Here is a 24,657-nt window from a genome sequence, read left to right on the forward strand (position 1 = left end):
TAATCACCTCTCTAATATTACCCTTAGTTATCTCTGCCGCAGATGGATATCATTGGCCCCTAAATGAATGACTATCCTCGAATATCCTCTTATTACCTAACAGTCTAAGGTTGCCACTAATGTCCGGCGCTCTGGCTCCCAATAAACATCTAACTGTCGCCCTTAAAGAAGTAGCTAATTTCACGTGTCTGACAATCGAGTCTCCTATAACCAGGGCCCTTTTAAAAGTGGGTGTTTCACTGAGCGGGGCAAACCTGTTTCACACACGAATCGGAGGAGCGTGGTGTTCCAGTGGGCTAGCTTTGGCCTCGGTATTAGAATTGGCCTTAGCTTTCCGGCTAGACCGCTAAGTCATCACCCATTCACCCCGCTGTGAGGGCTCTAACACCAAAGTCGAGGGGGTGCTTACTCCCCCTAGGTCACCCGGAGCTTCTAACACTGAATCTTGCTGTCTGTCTTTTAATAACCCTCTGGATGCACCTCTAGCTGGTCCAATTTCTCCACCAGAGAGCTAACTAGCTGGCACTTAGCACAAACACAGCCACTATCATTATCGCTAGAGGCGGAAAAGGGCGTTAAACTAAACATGCCACACTCCGAGCAGACGAAACAACCAGCAGAAGTTATGATATTTCAGGTACTTACCACTTTTGGTTGATTTAGGAGCTTATAGCACAAAACGTTGCCGCAGTGATGCGCTCTCAGTTGCTGATAGTGCGTCACTGCGAGTCCACCCTGGTCTGCCAGTCCAAGGGTACTGTTCCCGAGGTCCATTCAATATTGCAGGGGCGTTTTAGCCATGGCAGCCCCACAATATCCAGAGCCTTAAGCATCTCTGGACAAATCTCATCCACCTCCGGTGCCTTGCCACTGATGAGCTTACCAACTATCTCAGTGACCTCCACTAGGGAAATGGAACTTGACACACCTGAAGCCTCTCGCCCCGACTCCCGTGAGGGAGGCACGTCTTCCGGATTAAGGAGTTCCTCAAAGGGCTCTTTCCACCGACCGACAATATCCTCGTTTGAAGTCAGAGTTTCTCCACCCTTGCCGAATACAGCTTGGGTGCAGCCACCCCGACCGCTCCTAAGTTGCTGGACAGTTGTCCGGAACCTCCTTGAGTCCGAACGATACCTATCTGCCTGCCGGTACCTGTCTGCTGAATCAGGAGTTCTTCGGGCCAACCAGTCTTCTTCAGCTTGACGGCCTCCCTCGCCACCGGTGTCCACCAGGAGGTTCTTGGGTTACAACCCCAACAGGCACCCACAAGCTTTTGGCCACAGCTATGCCTGGCAGCTTCCACAATGGAGGTTTTGAACAGGGTCTATTCAGACTCCATGTCCCCTACCTCCTCCGGGACATGAGATAAGCTCTCCCAGAGGTGGGAGTTGAAATCTTTCCGAACAGGGGCCTCCGATAGTCGTCCACAGCACACCCTCACTATTCGATTGCTTTTGTGGAGGCCAAACTGGTTGGAAGTAACGTGGTACGTGACGCAAGAGCCTAGTTTGTGCAAGGCAACAGCAACATGCATTATTACTGCTATAGGGGCTCTTACGGTTTTTTTCTGCAGGGGCCACATAATCTGACATTAAGTCACATAAAATAATTTACTGCTGTGTCATTCGAAAATTTTACTTCCACTCAAAATCTGTGAATTCCTTCAGTACGACTCTCGCCAACCACTGCGCACTTTCACCCAGAGGTGTTGTGTCGGTTTCGTTTCGGTGTCGGGATTGGCAGTTTATGTGTCTCAGAATGTTGCAGGACACGACGTCTTCCTCTCACCCCTTCTTTAAAAAGTACAAGTGAACTATGTTTTCCTGAGTCTGCCATGTTTTAAAGCAACTAAAAACACAAGTGCGCCAGCTGTAAACTGTGTAAAGGTAACATGCTCCTGCTTGACTCAGTAATGTTTACACTAAATTGTAGTCCATGCATGCACATACTTTTGGCTCGGATTACATATACTGTGCATGTAAACTGAGAATTTCATCAGACTGTAGAGCACAATGTGCAGATAAACACTTCAGTCTGAATCTGTAATCAGAATGTATTCCATCGGATTGGCAAAAATCTTTGCATGTCAACACAGGCATTGTCTCCCATTTCACACCCTGACCGAGAACCATCAATCCTGTACATTCACTTCTATTAGAACTTTAATCCTCCACTGAGTTTAGTTATAAACTATAACAACCTCGCACATGTTCTTTCTTTAATCTATATCATCATTGTGTGTGTGTGTGTGTGTTTATGATAAACATGTATGTGTGTGTAATAAAGTCCCTGCTATAGTGCGATCTCTCTCTTTCTTCTCCTACAATGCTGCTGCTCCACTTTACTTTCGGTTTCATACAGGAAGTGCTGAGCTGTGGTGCAGTCGAACATTTGAAAATTCTCTCCTTGTCGATTTGTCAAGAAATAAATGTGCAGAAAAGATCACAATTGCATTTCCTGATGCCTACAACCAAACATGTGCCGGCAAGGTGGGAGAGCTTAGGTTAGGGACTTTTATTTTGATGGAAGCACCACCAAGGAAGCCACTATGGAGACGCATACAGGCTCGCGTTGTGCTGTTGAAGTATTGTTTGGTGTCTGCCTGCAGCAGCTGGAGTTCAGAAGTATCTCTTGGAGAACTTACTTTTTAGAGGGTTCCCTTCGAAAAGGACATTATTCTGACCCATGCAGAAGAAGAGAGGATGCTATTCTGACCCATGCAGAAGGAAAGAGTCTTCCTGCAGTGTCTGCATAGGTATATAAGATATCAGTTCATAAGTACGTTACAACAGAGGGTGCATTCTCAGATGCGGTGTGCTGTGGGATATATGGGCAGATAATATGCTGGCCTGTTAAGTTAGTGATGATCAAAAGCCTTTGTGCATATTATAATTAAAATTATAATTAAAAGGCCCATATGTTAAAGTATGCTTTACATTGTAGCTCAAACTTTGGGTTCCAGCATTAAGCTTTATTACATGTATTATGGCAGCATATTCTGGACTTTTTTCAAGTGCAAACTTGAAAATGCTGATTCAGTTGTGGATTTACAGTTGCATTTCCCATGTAAGTGTGCATTACTTAAGACATAATTCAGATTCCACTGCATTTGCATTTCTATGCAGTGGCTGGAAAAGTTAATGTGGGAAAGCAAAACAAAAATTTTTGTTGTCGCCATGGTAAAACTCTTACATATTGTGGCATCAGGTAAGAATAAGACACAGAAAACTGCACTTCAGTTGTGATTGCTCTTTTATTGAATTAACCGCAAAGGAGAACCTCCATTCAGCATTAACTGCCACAATTAGGAAGGAAGCAGGTCCATTCTAGCCATGCATTTCTTATTGATGGCAGTCACTAACACAGCACTACGATTACTCTGCAAATCAGCACAGAACAGCTTCAGAAATGCAAGTGTATATTTTGTATTTGAATTTAAATGATGACTTATATAGTGTCCATTGACACAGGAAATGTAATTGCAAATAGACAATTAAATTAGCATAAAAAATTGCTTCTGAATTTCAATAAAGTCTGAAATATGCTGCCGTAGTGTGACAGCTACTAGCCAGGTGTGAACTCACTCATGTCATTTTAAAGTATGTTGCCAACCTAGGGCTAAACTGAGTTTGAAATAACTGTCTTTACATTGATATTACAGTGTGGCCTGTACCCATAGTGGAGATTTGATTGTACAGCGTGAGTTTGGGACACAATAGTGTATTAAGCTGGCTGACACTGCTGCTGTTACTGTGCAGGTACAAGATCTCAGGTTTTCAGTGCGTTATTGAGGTAAGCCTAAGCTTTTTGATTAATTTGTGTGCTTGTATGTATCGCATTACATTGATGTTTCCTTCTTATACCTTCTCCTGAGTATATGCCATTTGTTTATATTTGGATATTTATGTGTCTACCCGTATCTGAGCTCAATGGTAGTTTGTAGTCCAACCCATTTGCTCTAGCTAGGATACACTTTTGGAAGTCACTATGGATAGGAACGTCTCCCAAAAGCTGAAAATGTAGAATTTAATCAGGAATTAAGCTGGGTGCCCGGCAATTTAGTAATGTGTAAAGCTGAACCTAGTAAAGTTATTTGCATTATGACTGTCTCACACTTGAGCTTATGTACAGCTGTTGTTACTGGCCCTACTGCTTTAGCATCACTGCCCCTCAGTGGTGGAACTAACTTTTTTTTCACGACCCTTAGAACAACAAAGAAACTGAACACTTCCTGACTGAAACCGAGAGTAAAGTGGAGCAGCAATGCTGTAGGAGAAAGACAGCAATTACAAAATAACAGAAATTCATTTCACACTAAGTTTATATTAAATAAAAATATGCAATATTCATGTGTAGATTAAACCAATAATATGTATGAGAGTGTTTTACAGTTTATAGCTAAACTCAGTAGAGGATTTAAGTTCTAGTAGAAGTTGGCAGCAGAGTAGCTTCAAGATCAGTGTGTAAAATGGCCTGCAATTAAATTTTATGATAGACATCTGTGAAGTAGTGGAAACGGCTATAGAGAAACTAATACAGTGAAATGTATTCATTTTCAACATCGTTGTTCATGATATAGAAATGAATGAACTTCGGTCAAATCTGCTATGTTATAATAAGCCACTGGCAGTCTTCATCATAAAAGTGTAATCATAAATTCACTAAAACTGTACTTCACTAAACTATAGAACCCCTGATTATTACTTCTGCTTAGAGTTCCAACATGGAGCTTTTGTTGATTTATTATTGAAAATCTGTACCAATTATGGTTCAGTTAAAGCTGTAGTTCAGAAAAATCTAATTTCTCCATTTTCTGAAGTGCAGTTGATCAATCAGAAAACTTGCTTGCTCTGTTTACACTAAAAATGTAGGAGCTCATCTGCACTGGATTTTGTGGTAGACCATTTAAGAGAGCCCAAGTGAAGAAACGCTGTTCGCACTTTGCATGTAGATGTTGAGAAATCTAAAGGAACTGGGTTGCTGAGCTCTAATGTTCCAAAAAAACCTGCTTGAATAAAAACAAGCACAGAAACTAAGAAATACACTGAGATTTACTGAAATCCATAGTCATTCCTTGTGTGAACTGCATACTTGGCAAACAATTCCGAGATATAAAAGTGATATTGATCTTGGTGTGTTATTGTTTTAGTGGGTTGGGTTCTCCTTTTGTGTCTTGGTTCCTCTCAGTCTCTTCTTCTCGCTTTGAGGGAGGTTTTTTTGCCAATTTCACCCTCAGCAATGCTCTTTTGAGGCCCAGACCCAGATTTAAACCGGCTGTAAAAATCTTTCTATAAATAAATCTGGAATTAAATTGACAAAGGTTGTTGTAAATATTTCACCATAAACTCCGTTGCATATTATACAGTGATGTGACCTGAAGGGCCCCTAGATGAGCTGGTGTGAAATACACCAATTCCAAAATTGCAGTATTTTAAACGGGAATTTCATGCTGTGCGCCATTAATAGTTGTACAGGCATCTATTTATATAAGTATAATGAAATCCATATATAAAATTTATACTATAAAAATGTCATGTGAAAATACATTTTAGTTGATGTTTATTTCTGTGTCGATTCATTTGATTATATGTTTTTAGTGTCATTTGTATATGTAATATCTCAAATGACATTTCATAGTTTAGTGCTCAATATTGGCCAAAGACATTTTGCATGAGATTATAACAAATAGTCCGTGATGTCCAAGTGTTTAAGTCGGAATTGCTTACGATCTGAATGCAAATGTGTGTAATTTCCTCAGTGTGTGCACATATCTCTGAATGTGTCTTCAAGGTTAAACACTCTTACTACATGTTCACTTCAAATGTGTGGTTTTATCTGTTTATCAAGTACTGCATGATGCTGCAATGACAACAAACTCATGATCTTACAAGAATGTTTTGTATGTCTGAATAGATCTCAGGGAGCAATCTGGAGTAACAGCTCTATGATGGAGCTTCAACTCTCCAGCAGTGGAGGAGGAACCTTGGATCCAAAGTGAGTAATTATTTTTTTCAGCATCTGCATGTATTACAAGAACATTTCTTTTTAGTAATGTTTCTTAGTTATGTTTTGTAGATTAAATGAGAGAGAGTACGTACTTATCACTTCACTTTCATCTTCCTTTCAGATTTAGTGATGTAGGATATCCAGAACCCAGCTGTATGTCTATGAAGAGTGACGGGTCCATGAGGAACTCTCCTGTGTTCAGCAGTGGAGGAGTAGAACCCAGCTGTGCATCTATGAAGAGTGATGGGTCCATGAGGAACCCTCCTGTGTTCAGCAGTGGAGGAGTAGAACCCAGCTGTGCGTCTATGAAGAGTGATGGGTCCATGAGGAACCCTCCTGTGTTCAGCAGTGGAGGAGTAGAACCCAGCTGTGCGTCTATGAAGAGTGATGGGTCCATGAGGAACCCTCCTGTGTTCAGCAGTGGAGGACTAGAACCCAGCTGTGCATCTATGAAGAGTGATGGGTCCATGAGGAACCCTCCTGTGTTCAACAGTGGAGCTATACCCTCTGACCCAGAGTGAGTTGTTATATTACAACACAGCTTCTTGTTGTTCCATGTCTGTTACTTTAAAAAACTGCAGCAGAGAACGAGACAGTCTAGTTCGCCCTGTCACTGATCATGTGATATGATCATGTTTATCACTGTGGCTAAGAAAAATATTGAGGTAATTCAGAAACAGTGTATGTTAGACCACCAGTTATTATACAGTCACAATTTATTTACAAATGTAAAGTGTGAAACTATTAATAATACTGTGTTCCAGTCTAGAAGTATTCATAATTATAAATTAATTTAAATACAGGGTAACGCATACGTTTAAGTCCCTCCCCTCTGCTGCCAGCTCTCCATAATTACTCTTTCTGACTTGAAGAATACTTGTCTAGAGATACAGTGGGGAAAAAAAGTATTTAGTCAGTCACCAATTGTGCAAGTTCTCCCACTTAAAAAGATGAGAGAGGCCTGTAATTGACATCATAGGTAGACCTCAACTATGAGAGACAAAATGAGGAAAAGAATTCAGAAAATCACATTGTCTGATTTTTAAAGAATTTATTTGCAAATAATAGTGGAAAATAAGTATTTGGTCACCTACAAACAAGCAAGATTTCTGGCTGTCACAGACCTGTAACTTCTTCTTTAAGAGGCTCCTCTGTCCTCCACTCATTACCTGTATTAATGGCACCTGTTTGACCTCATTATCTGTATAAAAGACACCTGTCCACAGCCTCACAAACGAGCAAAGCTTTAGGTAATGTTACTTTTTTCTGTTGCTGGCCTTTGTTCCCCATTATTATCATTGTTATTTTTTTTTAGCTCAGCACAGGAAATACATTGGGAACCATTAACACCAAAATAATAAATAAAATACTTACTAGAGATCAGGAAAGAAAAATATCCTAACAAAGAAAGAAACCAAACAAAGTACAAGCACTTTTCTCTATTAGTTGAATCAAAAAGAGGGCAACACGTAAGTTCAAACCCCTACCCCTTGGCCACCAGCTCTCCAGTATTACTTTTTCCAGCCAACGTCTTTTTGGGCTCAGCTAATCCAATTAATTTCCAGGTTTTGGAAAAGAGTAGTACAAAGTACAAAGACGACAAATTATTCATTGAAACTGAGAAATCTTTGTTGTTTTTAGAAAAAAATATGTATTTGGTGTTAGCAACACACTTCAAAAAGTTGGGACTGGGATGTTTTTTACCACTGTGTTGCATCACATGTTCTTTTAAGCACACTCAGAACACCATTTAGGAGCTGAGGAGACACTGCTGTAGTTTTGAAAATGAAATGTTTTCCCATTTTTGCTGGATATAGGATTTCAGCTGCTTAACAGTTCAGGGTCTCCTTTGTCATATTTTTATTTCATAAAGCAGCAAATGTTTGGCGGTTCACAGGACACTTTTCTGCTTTGCCTCAGTCCATCTTAAATGTACTTGCGGCCAGAAAGGTTTCAGTCTTTCTGTGTCCTGTTTATATATATTTTCTTTGCATTGTATAATTTTAACTTGTATTTGTGGATACAGCAACTGCGTTCAAGGACAGTGGGTGACAGAAGGGCTTATGAGTTCATGCAGTGATTTCCACTACAGAATCATGTCTGTTGTTTGATGCAGTGGAACTTGATGGCCCATCAAGATCATGGCCAGCTAATATTGGTTTTTGGTCTTGTCCCTTACATGCAGGGATTTCTCCCGATTCTCTGAATCATTAAATGATATTACCTACTGTAGATGATGAAATACCCCAGTTCTTACCAATTTCTTTGCATTTTTATGTTGAGAAATTATATTCTTGAATTGTTGCACTGTTTGCAGGATTGCTTTCACACAGTGGTGAACTTGCCATCTTTACTTCTGAACCTCTGTAGGATGCCCTTTTTAGACTCAGTTATGCTGCTGGCCTTTTGCTGATTAACCTAATTAGTTGTGATGTGTTTCACTCATTGTTTTATTTTAGTATTACACAACTTTATCTTTTGTCTTTGTTACCCCAGTCCCAACTTTTTTTAATTACTGGTTTGCTGGTGTTGTTGGTATCAAATTCAAAATGGGCATACTATTTTCAAAAACCAATACAATTTCTCAGTTTGAACATTTAATATATTGCTTTTGTACTATTTTCTTTAAATATAAGGTTTAAACGATTTGCAAGTCATTGCATTCTGTTTTTATTTATATTTTACACAATGTCCCAACTTTATTGGAAACAGCGTTTTGATATTTTGGCAATGTAGTTATCTAGGCTACCCAGCAGTGCCTGACTGCATATTTGTTTAATCATTTTGTGTAAGACTCAAAGTTCATTTTGAGAACTTGACTCAAATCTATAGAAGGGGCTATTCGATTAAGTACAGATTATGTTAAAGTATTATTTAATAATAATTGCATAAAAATTACATGTGACAAGTTTCATTGTTTGATCTCCATCAGTCAACGCTCCACAGAGGCAACACTGAAGATTAACACTCAGTTGGAGGGATCTGGAGACCTGCATCAGGATTCTTACCAACCAATGGATGATGACCTACTCAAAGTCTTAGAGAGACACAAAACCAACATGAAGAACAAGTACGAGAGCTTATTTGAGGGAATCAAGACAGAAAAGAATAAAACCCTCCTGAACAGGATTTACACACAGCTCTACATCATAGAGGGAGAGAGTGAAGGAGTGAATGAGGAACATGAGGTTCTACAGATGGAGAAAACATCCAGGAAACACCAACAAGACACTCCAATCAACTGCTTGGACATCTTTAAACCTCAATATTTGAAAGATGGACAAATTGTAGTTGCAAGAGCTGAATATTTAAGACAGAAAGAAGGACAAGAATTGAACGTGCAGAAACTCAAAGCAGTTCTGACTAAAGGAATCGCTGGAATTGGAAAAACTGTCTCAGTGCAGAAGTTCATTCTGGACTGGGCTGAAGGAAAAGCCAATCAGGATGTAGATGTCATGTTTGTGCTTCCGTTCCGGGAGCTGAACCTGATTAAAGATGATCAATACAGTCTTCATGGACTTCTATGTGACTTCCATCCTGAGCTCAAAGATCTGGACCCAGAGATTTATGATCAGATCAAAGCTGTGTTTATATTTGATGGTCTGGATGAAAGCAGAATTCCAATGAACTTTTCACGGAGTAAGAAAGTATCTGACATCACCATGACATCATCAGTGGGTGTGTTGATGACAAACCTCATCAAAGGAGAGCTGCTTCCCTCTGCTCTGATCTGGATCACCTCCAGACCAGCAGCAGCCAATCAGATCCCTCCTAAATACATCAACCGTCTGACAGAGATTCAGGGATTCAGTGACCCACAGAAGGAGGAGTACTTCAGGAAAAGGATCAGTGATGAAGACCAAGCCAAGAAAATCATCTCCCACATTAAGACAGTGAGGAGCCTCCACATCATGTGCCACATTCCAGTCTTCTGCTGGATCTCAGCCACTGTTCTTCAGAGAATCATGAAGCAGCCTCATACAGAAATCCCTAAAACTCTGACTGAAATGTACTCACACTTCCTCATCACTCAGACCAACATGAAGAATGAGAAGTATGAGGAGAAAGATGAGAGCGACCCAAAGAACCTGCTGGAGTCCAACAGAACCATTCTTCTGAAACTGGCTGAACTGGCTTTCAAACAGCTGATGAAGGGCAATGTGATGTTCTATGAAGAGGATCTGAGAGAGTGTGGCATTGATGTCACTGAGGCCTCAGTGTATTCTGGAATTTTCACTGAGATCTTTAGGGAGGAATGTGTGGTTTTTCAGAGGAAGGTATACAGCTTTGTTCATCTGAGCTTTCAGGAGTTCCTGGCTGCTGTCTATGTGTTTCACTGCTATGAGAGCAAGAACATGAAGGCGCTACAGATATTTAAACCACGGTACAGTGAGTGGTCTGACAATGTTTTACTGGGCTTTTTTAACCCACGGTACAGAGACTGGTCTGATGATGTTCCCCTGGTTGAGGTGCTGAATGGTGCAGTGAATAAAGCAGTAAAGTGTCAGAATGGACAGCTGGATCTTTTCCTCCGTTTCCTGCTTGGCATCTCACTGGAGACCAATCAGAGACTCCTACAGGGTCTACCAACACCTATAAAGAGCAGCTCTGAGAAAATCATTGAGTACATCAAGTACTTAATCAAAGGCGATGATTATCAACAAGATCACATCTCAACTGAGAGATCCATCAATCTGTTCCTCTGTTTGTCTGAGATGAATGACCAGTCTCTCTCCAGAGAGCTTCATGAGTATCTAAAATCAGAGAGACACTCAGAGGAGAAACTCTCTCCTGGACAGTGTTCAGCACTAGCGTTTATGCTTCTGAGCTCAGAGGAGGTGCTGGATGAGCTGGACCTGAAGAAATACAGTAAATCAGTGGAGGGTTGTAGGAGACTAATCCCAGCAGTGAGCATCTGCAGAAAAGCTCGGTGAGTGCTATTTCTAAATGATTGAATAATTGATCACATATCAGTTAAACATGTACAAATACACCTTGAGTTGATAGGATTCCGAATGTAAACCATAAAGCTTCACCTTGCTAGTGTGTACTATAATAATACAAGGACATACATGGTAGTGGTTTCTAATTAAATGAACATTGAGTGAACAGTCAGGGTGGAGATGAAGAACCATGCTGTACTTAATATTGTATGAAAGCCAGAATGTCTTGTTGAAGCTAAAGGGGGAATTCCACAGATTTTTCACAATGTATGCATAGCTTATTTCATAGTCTCTTGTAGTGGGAGATGTAAACAGAATCATTTATAGTGGTTTGATGTGAAATAATTTATTGTAGAGACTCAGATTTCTTTAAAGTCATGTTGAAAGGAACTAGGGGGGAATGGCAAATGATGACACAAATATAGGCATTTTATTTACTATCAAAAACCACCAGTGAGTCTACATGTGTCTTCTGAGTTTCTGTATGTAATGGTGATGGTAAAGTAGTGGAAAATCTGAAAAATGTATCTTTTGGGGGTTATTTTGCATCACACTGCCCTGCTTGTACCACTCTATCATGAATGTGCTTTTTTAAGAATACAATTTTAAGCCAAGAACTTTTCATAAAGGAATTGAAAAACTGTCTCGGGTATCAGGCAGGGTATTGTAACTGTTTCATGTAGCGATGGAACAATCAATTTTCAGCCCAAGTATGCACTGGCCAAAGTATGATGTAAATGTATGAACCATTTAGGGTTAGGGTTTTTTGTCTTACATGGTTGTGTTTAAATTAGGTTCCTTTTTCATGATTACATGATGACTACTTATTCTTTTTTTAAAATGTGGTGTTTAGCTGCAGTGCGGAGTGTTTAGAGAGTAAAATGCTTCTGACCTGGTGTGAAGGTCCCACTATATTAAAGTCGCATCTGTTTTATCTTCTGAAAAAAAATTGTACTTGGTGTGAATTGGCCTAACAGTCCAGCCCCACCTTATCGGTATCAGCAGTCAGTGATCAGCCCCAAAAACACTGATCAGTCCATCTCTAAATTTACATAGTATTTTTTGGGATATGGCTTTCAAAGGCTTTTAACTCATCAAAAGTTTGATTCCTATCACCAGTGCTGTGAACAAGTCTGACTTCATAAATCTCTCTGGAATAGAACCTTAAACATCGAAACACTCTGGATGACTTTGTGTTTTATCTTAATTATTTAATTTTGCTGAACTTCTGAAGAATCGATGGAATTCTCCTTTTAGATTACATCAACACAAAGACCGGTGTGATCAGACAGGGAAATAGTCTGTAGGACTGTAAAAAATATAGATTTTTTTTGTATGTATTGAAATTTTAAACAACTCCAAAAATAATTTTCTGTAGAATCAGTCCTCTCCATATCACACACAAACACCTACACACCCTATTGGCAGCAGTTCTGCCTTCTCTCCCTCTGTCTCTGTGCTGTTGTTCAGAATATTAAAAATGATTTTTGTATTACTGACAATATCCACAATAGGCTCAGAAGAGCATTTTGTGACATAATACATCATGATAATGACAAAATATCATATTGTCCACCCATAGGCACCGCTGAATTTTATTAATCTGACCCAAGCTTCAAACCATTTAAAGAAAAACTCAACTCTTTTAGGACTTTACACCATTTCAACTGTTCTATGTGATGTATGTACTATTACTTTACAGAATAGCTGGCTGCAATTTCACCAAGGACTCATGTGAAATGCTTTGCTCAGCTCTGCAATCAGTGAAGTACCTGAAGGAACTAGACCTCAGTAACAATACCTTTCAGGATTCAGGAGTGGAGCTGCTTTCTGCTGGACTGAAGAGTACACACTGTAAACTGGAGACACTCAGGTGAATTTCCTATTAAAAATTAAGCTGGGATTGCATAGTAAACTGTGAACTCTGAATCCAAATATCATTACTTATGGTTTTCATGTTTATGTGGTTTTAGAACGATCTAATATATCTTTGTTCACCTATATTTATATGTGTGCTCACTGCTGATAGGACTTTAATTAAACAGATGTGATTTATGAAATAATGGTTCATTTTCATAAAACTCACACAGGTTATTAGGAAATTATATTTGGAAAAATAGCTCTGTTCTTACATTTTCTAATTCATAAATGAGGATTAACAGCCTGTTACTATTTGTGTGATAATTGACACGACTGCTATTGTAAATTTTAACAGTAAAAAGATGACCTTTTGGTCTCAATAAAAAGGTATATGTAATGATGCCAAGAACTGGTGAGATGTCAATGTGGATTAAATGATTTTTCAATGATGTTTTTGACTGTGGCATTGGATAGAAGTACTTGGTACATTTGATACTGCACTGATATGTATTCTTTATTGTTGCAGAATTTTTACCAGAATATTTTTAAATTGTGAAGATCTGTAGATTTTATTTTTGTTTTTTTTTTTCTTTCAATTTAGTGTCTCCATTTTGGCACTCAAACTGTCATGACTCTCTTAGGCTCCAAGGTCTTCTTGGACTCCCCAGGGGCATCGTGTGATTACTGCCTCACTCTCGCGCTCCAACTAGCGCTCTAACTCTCCAGAGTATTGATCAGTTTCACCTGCTGGTCATAGATTGGTTTAGTATAAAGCCTGATCTTGTAGACTAGGTTCTTTGTGAGGTATTGCTTCTTTTCTCAAGAGCTGTTGAGTGTTTAATCTACTTTGTGTGTATTTCTGGTTCTGACTATTTTGCCCTGTTTTAACCCTTTTCTGGACCTTTCGCCTGGTTATGTTTGCGTTTCTTGCCCTTTTTGGATCTGACCAATGCATGTTTTTTTTACATTGGTTGCATTTTATCAGTAAAGCCTCTCCTTCAACATTTACCTGTGAGTGTCTGCAACATTCTGTTGTGTTACCCAAATAGGCACAGAACATTAGTCATTAATATACATTGGCTTAATTACTTGCCTATTTCGATTGAACTTTACATAACTCATGCAAAAACACTACAATGGTGTGGAGCGAATGATGCACTAATCAACAGCATGGTGACTACACAAACAAATTGATAACCACAATTGAAGCACAGAACTGCATGACAGTGATGAAGACCACACCTCCTCCAAATGAACAGGCTCTGTGTCTGTCCACTGCTGATGTGCAGAGAAGTCTGCACAGTCAACCCACGAAAAGCCTGAGGATCTGCCAGCATACCAGGCAGAGTGCTCAGAGAATGCACTTAACAGCTGAGAGATGTTCTTAGGGATATTTTCAACATCTCTCTGAGTATTGCAGTCATTCCAACATGCTTCAAGTCTACTCCCATCATCATAAAGTGCTTCAAGAGGCTTGTCATGAGGCACATTATAGACCAGCTCCCCCCTTCACTGGATCCACAGCAATTTGCATATTGTCCCAACTACTCAACATACAATGCCATTTTCACCACACTCCACCTGGCTCCCACCTACCTGGACAATAAAGACACATATGTTAGAATGCTGCTTATGACTTCAGTTCAGCATTCAACACCATAATCCCTCAGCACCTGATTGAAAAACTGAGCACTTGATTGAAAAACAGAAAGGAGGTGCAGCCGTCAACGGACTGGTACAGAACCAACAACCTGTCTCTATATGTGGACAAAACTAGTTGTTGACTTCCAAAGCATGTTAGGTGACTACCCCCACACTGAACTTCAATGGCTCTGCTGTGGAAATCATCAGGAGCACCACATTCCTGTGTTCACTTTACAGAGAACCTGACCTGGTCCCTCAACACCAACTCCATAGCCAAGAGAGCCCAGCGGTGCCGAAGAAACCTCATCTCTCCCTTCCCATCCTCACCATGTTTTACAGGGAGGACTGTGGACAGCGTCCTGACCAGCTGCATCATTGCCTGGTTTGTGAATTGCAATGCATGTGACCACAAGATCCTACAGTAAATAATAAGGACAGCTGAGAATCTGGGTCTCTCTCCCCTCCATCATGGACATTTACCATACAGATGCACCTCTCTTTGATGCTTTACTTGCACTGGAACATTGCTGCTAATACTGTATTCTACTCAAGCACTGTATATTTCTACCTTAGTAGCTGCTGTGCTCATGTATGTTATAACCTGACTGCATATGCCCACGGATAATAGCATGATAAATACACCATATCCTCACTACCTCATGTTCAGAAATAAGTGGCCTGTTGGCACTGCACTGTCTTGTCTGTATACTGTGTCTAATGTCTGTTTTATTTTATGTATTGTCTAATTTTGTTCCATGCTGCATTCTTAAAGGGATGTAATTTTGCTCCACTGTGTACTTGTACATGGAATGACAACAAAAGCCTCTTGACTTGATTTGACTTGACCCATTTTAACTTTTCTTTTGTTTATTATTCCTTTGCAGACTAGCTAGCTGTAATCTCACAAAGGTCTCCTGTGAATCTATTTGCTCAGTTCTACAATCAACAAACTGCCTCCTGAAAGAACTGGACCTCAATAATAATAAGCTGCTGGATTTAGGAGTGGAGCTGCTCACTGCAGGACTGAAGAGATCACACTGTAAACTGGAGACACTCAGGTAAATTTTCTGAAAAATTTATTATTTTTTAAATTATTATTATTTCTGATAAAATGTATTATTTCTGAAAAAAAATATTTTCATATATATATATATATATATATATATATATATATAGTCAGTGTGCAGTTTGTATAGCAGTGCAGATTTACTGTCCTCTGAAAAGAACTCAACACACAGACATCAATGTCTAAATAGCTGGCAGCACAAGTGAGTACACCTCACACTGAAAATGTCCAAATCGTGCTCAAAGTGTCAATATTCAGTGTGACCACTGCCTGAACCCTCTTGGGCATGAAATTCTCTAGAGCTGCACAGGTTGCTACTGGAATCCTCTTGTACTTCTCTATGATGACATCACAGCGCTGGTGGATGTTACACTCCTTGCGCTCTACCTTCAGCAAGGCAGTGGGCATCTTGGAGGTGTGTTTGGGGTCATTATTGAGTTGGAAAACTCAATCAGCGCTGTTTCCGAAGGGAGGAGATCATGCTTTGCCACACAGTACATGTTGGAATTCATGTTTCCCTCAGTGAACCGCAGCTCCCCAGTGCTGGCAGCACTCATGCAGCTCCAGATCATGATGCTATCACCACCATGCTGGACTGTAGGCAAGAGACAGTTGTCTTGGTACTCCTCACCAGGGCGCCACCATACATGCTGGACACCATCTGAACCAAGCAAGTTTATCTTGGTTTCATCAGACAACAGGATTTGGTTCCAGTAATCCATATTCTTGAATTGCTTGGCTTCAGCAAACTGTTTTTGGACTTTCTTGTGTCAGCTTCAGAAGAGGCTTCCTTCTGGCATGATGGCCATGCAGACTGAGTTGATGCATTGTGTGGCGTACGGTCTGAGCACTGACAGGCTGACCTCCCTCTTCTTCAACCTCTGCTGCAATGCCGGCAGCACTCATACATCTATTTTTTGAAGCCAACCTCTGGATATGATACTGAACACATGGACTCAACTTCTTTGGACAACTCTGGCGAGGACTGTTCCACATGGAACCTGGCCTGGAAAACTGCCATAGCTCAGTTTTAGGGTGTTAGCAATCTTCTTATAGCCTAGGCCATCTTTGTATAGAGCAACAATTCTATTTCTCACATCCTCAGAGAGTTCTTTTCCATGAATATGCCATGTTGAATATCCAGTGGCCAATATGAGCGAATTGTACCAACACCAAATTTAACAGTCATGTTCCCCATTCACACCTGGAACCTTGTAACTCTAACAAGTCACACGACACCAGAGAGGGACAATGACACAATTGGGCTCAATTTGGACATGTTCAAAGTGTACTCACTTGTGTTTCCAGCTATTTAGACATTAATATGTTGAGTTATTGTCAGAGAACAGTAAATCTATACTGCTATAGAAGCTGTACACTGACTACTTTAAGTTATATCAAAGTTTCATTTCTATAGTGTTGTCCCATGAAAATATATAATAAAATATTTCCAGAAATGTGAGGGGTGTACTTACTTTTGTGAGATACTGTGTATATATACACACTACATTGCCAAAAGTATTCAGTCACTCATCTAAATAATTGAATTCCGGTGTTCCAATCACTTCCATGGCCAAAGGTGTGTAAAACTAAGCCCCTAGGCCTGCAGACTGCTTCTACAGACATTAGTGAAAGAATGGGTCGCTCTTAGGAGCTCAGTGAATTCCAGCATGTTACTGTGATCGGACGCCACCTGTGCAGCAAGTCCAGTAGTGAAATTTCCTCACTACTAAATATTCCACAGTCCACTGTCAGTGGGATTATAACAAAGTGGAAGCAATTGGTTAACGACAGCAACTCAGCCACGAAGTGGTCGGCCACGAAATTGAAAGAGCGGGGTCAGCAGATGCTGAGGGGCATAGTGCGCAGAGGTCACCAACTTTCTGCAGAGTCAATCACTACAGACTACCAAACTTCATGTGGCCTTCAGATCAGCTCAAGAACAATGTAGAGAGCTTCATGGAATAGCCAAGCACCTGCATCCAAGCCTTACATCACCAAGCGCAATGCAAAATGCAGAATGCAGTGGTGTAAAGTGCCACCACTGGACTCAGTGGAGACGTGTTCTCTGGAGCAACCAATCCTGTTTCTACCTCTGGCAGTCCAATGGACAAGTCTGGGTTTGGTGGTTGCCAGGAGAATGGTACTTGTCTGACTGCATTATGCCAAGTGTAAATTTTGGTGGAGGGGGAATTATGGTGTCTGGTTGTTTTTCAGGAGTTGGGCTCGGCCCCTTAGATCCAGTGAAAGGAACTCTTAAAGCTTCAGCACCAAGAGATTTGAAAATTTCATGCTCCCAACTTTGTGGGAACAGTTTGGGGATGACCACTTTCTGTTCCAACATGACTGCAGCCAAGTAGCAAGCAAGCAAGCAAAATTTATTTATATAGCGCTTTTTACAACAGGTGTTGTCACAAAGCAGCTTTACAGAACAATCAGCATTACAGAGAGAAGAGAAAAGAAGAGAGAAACTCCGGGTCCGAGCCCCCATGAGCAAGCCAGCGGCGACGGTGGCAAGGAATAACTCCCTAAAAGAGGAAGAAACCTTGAGAGGAACCAAGACTCAGAAGGGGAACCCATCCTCCTATGGTCGACACCGGACAGCGAACATTATTAGTAAGAAGTATTATAGTAAAGTGGGAAAAGAAAGAGAGAGATCTGAGGGTGAGGACTGCACAGCGCTGTACAGCAAGAAGCTCAGTGGTGGTCAAACCGGTCCAGAAGGCTGGTGAGCAGCGGCACCAATCAAGGCAGTAGAGGCAACAGCATCAGGCGCACAGGATGGGCAGCTGATCAGCTCGGCAGAGAAAGGAGAAGAAAAAAAAAAAAAACAGAGTTAATACTGTAAAGAGTGGCTGACCACAGATTACAGTAAGACAGAGCGTAGAGTGTAGACTCCAGCAGGTCTAGACCTGACAGGGAAGACTAATCACCAAATGCTTGACTGTACAAATAAGTTTTTAGCCTAGACTTAAAGATTGGGGCTGTGTCTGATTCCCGAACATTGGCAGGAAGATTATTCCAGATCTGGGGGGCTTTGTATGAGAAAGCTCTCCCCCCTGATGTAGCTTTATTTATTCTAGGTACCAGTAGTAGGCCAGCACCTTGTGATCTAAGTAGGCGTGATGGTTCATAGTAGGAGAGGAGCTCACTCAGGTACTGAGGGGCGAGCCCGTTTAGAGCTTTATAAGTCAGTAATAGAATTTTATAATCAATGCGAAATTTAACTGGTAACCAGTGCAGGGCTGATAAAACTGGACTAATATGGTCAAACTTCCTAGTTCTTGTGAGGACTCTGGCTGCAGCGTTCTGGACTAGCTGAAGCTTGTTAAGGCTTTTGCTGTGACATCCAGACAGCAGGGCATTACAATAATCTAGCCTTGAAGTGATAAATGCATGAACTAGCTTTTCTGCATCCTGTAGAGATAATGAATTTCTTAATTTAGCGATATTGCGGAGATGCAGGAAAGCTGTTCTAGTGATATTAGATATATGTGTGTCGAAAGAGAGATCAGCGTCTATCATGACACCAAGATTTTTAACAGATAGGCTTGATGAAACTGAGAGATTGTTAAGTTTTAGTGTTGAGTTAGACAGTCTGTGTGCACAAAGTGCACAAAGCAGGTTCATAAAGACATGGATGAACGAGTTTGGTGTGGAAGAACTTGACTGGCCTGCACAGAGTCCTGATCTCAACCCGATAGAACACCTTTGGGACGAATTAGTGTGGAGACTGTGAGCCAGGCCTTCTCGTCCAACATCAGTGTCTGACCCCACAAATGCGCTTCTGGAAGAACGGTCAAAAATTCCCATAAACACACTCCTAACCCTTGTGGAAAGCCTTCCCAGAAGATGCTGTTACAGCTGCAAAGAGTAGGCCAATATCATATTAATCCCTATGAATTAAGAATGGGATGGCACTCAAGTTCATATGCATATTCATCAGTTGACAGGCAGTCAACTGAATACTTTTGGAAATATAGTGTGTGTGTGTGTGTGTGTGTACATACATATGTATGTATGTATGTATATATATATATATATATATATATATATATATATATATATATATGTATGTGTGTGTGTGTGTGTGTGTGTGTGTGTGTGGGTGTCACAGTAAACTGTAAACTCTAAATGTTAATATTGTTGTTTTTGGTATTCTAATTCATGTGAACAATAAAAAATATATCTCTTAGTTCACCCCAGTAACAAAAACACACATTTGTATGATGATCATGATGCAAATTGTCCAGCATTCTGTTTAAGTATATTGTAAAATGTGTTGCAAAATATCTCCCTTTGCAGACTCACTCTCTGTAATCTTGGGGAGAAAGCTTGTGAAAATCTGGGATCGGTTCTACAGTCATCAAACTCCTCCCTGAAAGAACTAGATCTCAGTAACAATGACCTGCAGGATTCTGGTGTGCAGTTATTCTCTACTGGACTGCAAAGTGTAAACTGTAAACTGGAGAAACTCAGGTGAGAATTCTATAAATCAGAAATCTGTAAATTTAGAAATCTTAAACTAGAAATATAAATGATATTTAATAACATTCATTGACAAACAGAAAACAAAGTGGTGGTGTGTTGTCCAATTAACAAGCACGTGTCAAGGTAAACATTAGATGAATGAGGCGAACAACAAAAAATAATTAAGGCAAAAATGGAAATGTATTATAGTATAGAAATAATTTTCAATTCACTGAATATTATACACACATATTATACATATTAATATTTAACACAATTAAGCTGCTAAATCCAAAAAAACAGAAAGAGTTCTGACACAATTCAAACACAGAACAGAATCTATCAAATGAACACAAACTGAACTACAGCTCCCATCTCTCCCACAGTAATGATGTCACATGCAGTGACATGTCAAATCCCAGAAGAAAACCCAATTCCCAAAAAAAACACTATAAATTCTTCTGAACAATATACAAACACCACAACTATACGACCATCGAGCACAAGAAAATAGTGAAAGCAGACCATCTGTTTTCACAGTTGCAATAATATTTGTTAATAAATTACAATGTACATTGTTAATAAATTACAATGTACATATAAAAGTGATTAACGTGTACCCCACAATGATGGTATCTGGTGGTCCGTGGTGTGTCCACTTGTTTCCTTAGAGGAAGGGATAATAGGTATAATGTTATTCTGACTGATCACCTTTACCCTTTGATGGAACATCTCTATACTGACAGGAGTGATCAGTGAATGGTTCACTGAATGATTTGATGAGGATGAAAATTATGTCAATGAGAACACCTGAGGGGGATTTTTGAACAACATGTTAGCCAGTGCTTTCCATCACCAAACACCAACTGGAGAACATTTTTTGGAAGAATACACCTCTCCAGTATAGTTTCAGAGACATGTAACCTGTTTGGTGGGTTGTGGAGGCCGTACACTTTACTATGACATTTTTTGTTGGTTTTTGGTTGGTTCCTTTACTTTATTTTCAATCTGCATGAGGACCATGCTTGAAATTAAAATGGATGTGCTTTCTTTACAGATCTTTTCTGTCTTTTTAGAGACCCACCAAAGATCTCCCCATCACATTGTAATTTGTTTTGTGAAGCTGCTGTATTGCATTTTAGGTTTCTGCCTAAAGGTTTTTAAACTGAAGGCCTGATTTTAGAACTAATTATTGGCCAATTGTGTATAATTGTTTTATCAGTCAGGTGAAAAACACACATTATATTAACAAAAATGCTAGTCATTGACCAGTAGCAAGTAGTACTCTGAAGGGCATCTTGCTATTAAGATAAGATAAGATAATCCTTTATTAGTCCCACAGCGGGGAAATTCACAATATAGTTACTGAAGTAGTTGCTGAAGTAGTTGCTGAACTGCTTGGAAAAGTTAGAATTTCATGACATCTGGTCTTTAAAATGCTATTTAAAGAAATATCTACAGTTAGTAAACACATCATTTATACAACTAAATGCATGCATTTAATCAACTGACAGAATCATAGTCCACAAAGAACATTACTGATGGCTGTTATCAGTTGTATTACTGTATTTTTGAAATTGCTTCGCTTTTCTATTTCAGAGTGTTGATATCACCAAATGTGGTGCTTGCTGTTATGCACTACAGCTTGTTTTTGTCCCTCTCTTTCTTTCATTTCTGCAGATTGTCTGGTTGTATGTTTAAAGATGAAGGCTGTTCTTCTCTGGTGTCAGCTCTGAAATTAAATCCATCCCACCTGAGAGAACTGGATCTGACCTATAATCACCCAGGAAAATCTGGAGTGAAGCTTCTCTCTGATCTACTGGAGGATGTACACTGTGCACTGGACACACTCAGGTGGGTGTGTGTGTGTGTGTGTGTATGTGTTTGTATGTGTTGTGTTTGGATTTTACTAATCAGCACTGGAAAAAAGAATATTACAGGCATACTAGGTTCCTTCTCTACTATAACAGGGACACTAAACACATTACAAAGTGCTCTTAACTGCTATTAGGATCACTCACTAAACATTATGCAATTTGGGCAGAGGAGATGAAGGACAAGGCTGCTGCTGATGGTGTTGAAGTGGCCAGTGGCTCTGTATATGTGTGGAAGGTGATCAACACTTTTTGGGTAACAAATCTATGGACTGGCTGAGATGGAGAGTGAGAGTTTAGTCTGGGCACACATCAGTTTCTCCATGTTCTCTGAGAATTCCATATGGGGAGGAGGTGATGTTGCAAAAGAGGGTGGAGGATGAAAGGGATGACTGTGCAGGTGTCTCTGCTGATTGTTGCAGTGTTGGCAGATGATGCCATTATAACTCTCGTCCTGTGCCAGAAACTCAGCCTGACTCATGTTCCAGTGGTATGAATTGTGGTTGTTCTGTGGTGAGGTGTTTGATGGTACTTCATCATGGTCTGGGGAGGTGTAGGAAATTGTGGCTTCATCTGTAGCGTTGAATCAGTGGCAGGTGGGTGTTAAAGCAGAGAGAATGATGTTTGTTAACATTTTCATTCCAATCTTGTATAGGTGGACACCATTCATCCTAAAAAAAGAATTAGGCATTATCACAAAAGATTACCCCGTGTCTGCGTGGGTTTCCTCCGGGTTCTCCGGTTTCCTCCCACAGTCCAAAGACATGCAGTCAGGCCAACTGGACATGCTAAATTGCCCCTAGGTGTGAGTGTGTGAGTGACTGTCTGTGTCTGTCTGTCTGCCCTGCGATGGACTGGAGACCTGTCCAGGGTGTATCCTGCCTTCCGCCCAAAGACTGCTGGGATAGGCTCCAGCATCCCCCCGCGACCCTGATGGAGAAGCGGCTTAGAAAATGGATGGATGGATGGATGGACAATAGATTACAATTGTGAATATAATTCAGACCGTTTAGGCTGCGAGTTTTGCTCAGCAACATATTGAGATGGAGCAGTCAGGAAAACGTGTTAGTACCTCAAGCTGGAAAAGGAATACTGACGAACCTTTGAACTGTCAACTTCTAAAGTGTATCAATCACTTAAATTAAGTTCTTTTTTTAGAAATTCTGACTCTTCTCTGTGAATATCTTTCTTGCTCACATACAAAATAATTAAATTGATCACCCTGTGCTGGCAGAGAATGACAGCATCTTAGTGATGTTCCTGATAGTGAAATCACCCACAGAGTGCTCAGTGTGTCGTTAACGTCAGCCGAGAGATGCTGTTTGTTGTGTGTAAACGCTTTGTGCCTTTGCTAGCCCACTTTGAGTCCCTGTTTGTAGTTGACTTTTCTGATTCTGCTTCAATGTTGTTACCACTGGGAAGACCCCATGCCCCTCCCCCCCGATTCATTACCAGTGCAAATCATTTCATTAAAGAGAGGTTGCATTATACATGACACAGCATTCTATACCAAAGTATAGACCATATTCTTAAGTTAAGTGACCCTTATTTCTCCCACACCTCCACATTTAACCTATACATGAAGTGAAACACTAGACACTAGTGAGCACACACACTAGGGCCCAGAGCGGTGGGCAGCCCTATCTGCAGCACCTGAGGAGCTGTGGGGGGTTAGGTGCCTTGCTCACCTCCGGCATGTACTGTCAGCTCTGGGGATTGAACTGGCAACCTTTCGGCCACAGGGCCAGTCCCCTAACTTCCAGTCCATGATTGCCCTGTCATGCATAAAGTGACTTTAACATTGGGCAGAACTTGGCAACAAATTATAAACAGGAGAATATGTTCAGTCTTAGAAATATGATTGTTTGCACTCACAGACTGCATGAAGTAAAAGGCATGAAAGCAGACTTAGCAGTTTGGTGCTCCATTTATGAGCTAATAAGGCACATCCAGTGGTTAAAGTTCAAGAAATATTTACTGAGTGATTCAGAGTATATCTATAGCATACAATATAAAAAAAGGTTACCTGAATATCTATCAAAATATTTGGTTGTCTGCAGTCTATGCCTAAACTCGAAACCATATTAATACTAAACTCTGTCATTAGCTTGATGTTATCATATAACAGAGAATATCATTGCTCTTGCAAATTACCATTTTCAGTGGAAATGTGTTTTTACCTGCCCCCACCCCACCTATCGTGCTTTGTTATTAATGATACATATTTCATGAATATGAAGATTGAAATGAAACAGGGAGGATATGCAAGGCTAACATCCCCAAACCAAAAGCCATTATTTTTACATTCATCTATTGAACTAAATAATGTAACATGTCTTTATTGGCAAAAGTATGTGAACCTCTGCTCTCAGGAACTGGTATGACCCCCTTGAGCAGCAATGACTTCAACCAAACAGTTCCTGTAACCTTTTATCAGCTCTGTGCACTCTGACACTACCCAGTTTAAAAGAGGCCTGCAGATCTTTAGTAGTTACCTTGGATTTCTTTGTGATCTTCCAGTATATTCTAGGCCTTAATCTTGGGGTCATTTTATTGCATGACCACTCCAAGAAAGGGTAACAATGGTGTTAAATTTTCTACTGCCTGAAGGTGGACTGATGAAGCCTAACTTCCAGCCTAACGAGCTGTGGAAAATAATTTTCTGAGGTCAGTGGAGACGTGTTCTCTGGAGTGACCAATCACGCTTTTCTGTCTGGGAATCTGATGGACAAGTCTGGGTTTGGTGGTTGTCAGGAGACGGTACTTGTGTGACTGCACTGTGCCAAGTGTAAAG

General features: G+C 40.4%; 1 protein-coding gene across 5 annotated transcripts in view; it reads left to right on the forward strand.

The window, feature by feature from the left end:
- Window positions 1–24,657, forward strand: part of LOC108443621 (NACHT, LRR and PYD domains-containing protein 3-like) — a 38,318-nt gene that overhangs the window by 11,933 nt on the left and 1,728 nt on the right. Inside the window, exons 1-9 of one of the 5 annotated variants that reach the window (XM_017724377.2) lie at window positions 2,391–2,755; window positions 3,759–3,792; window positions 5,914–5,994; window positions 6,128–6,523; window positions 8,939–10,936; window positions 12,652–12,822; window positions 15,338–15,511; window positions 19,825–19,998; window positions 21,670–21,843. In XM_017724377.2, the coding sequence (XP_017579866.2) occupies window positions 2,686–2,755; window positions 3,759–3,792; window positions 5,914–5,994; window positions 6,128–6,523; window positions 8,939–10,936; window positions 12,652–12,822; window positions 15,338–15,511; window positions 19,825–19,998; window positions 21,670–21,843 (3,272 nt within the window). In that variant the 5' untranslated portion in view covers window positions 2,391–2,685. Of the gene's footprint in view, window positions 1–2,390; window positions 2,756–3,661; window positions 3,793–5,913; window positions 5,995–6,127; window positions 6,524–8,938; window positions 10,937–12,651; window positions 12,823–15,337; window positions 15,512–19,824; window positions 19,999–21,669; window positions 21,844–24,657 lie in introns of those variants that run through there. The other 4 variants (XM_017724379.2, XR_005129271.1, XM_017724380.2 and 1 more) reach the window with 4 other exon arrangements.

The sequence above is a fragment of the Pygocentrus nattereri genome, chromosome 2 (assembly GCF_015220715.1).
Source record: "Pygocentrus nattereri isolate fPygNat1 chromosome 2, fPygNat1.pri, whole genome shotgun sequence".
In the NCBI taxonomy this organism is placed as follows: domain Eukaryota; kingdom Metazoa; phylum Chordata; class Actinopteri; order Characiformes; family Serrasalmidae; genus Pygocentrus; species Pygocentrus nattereri.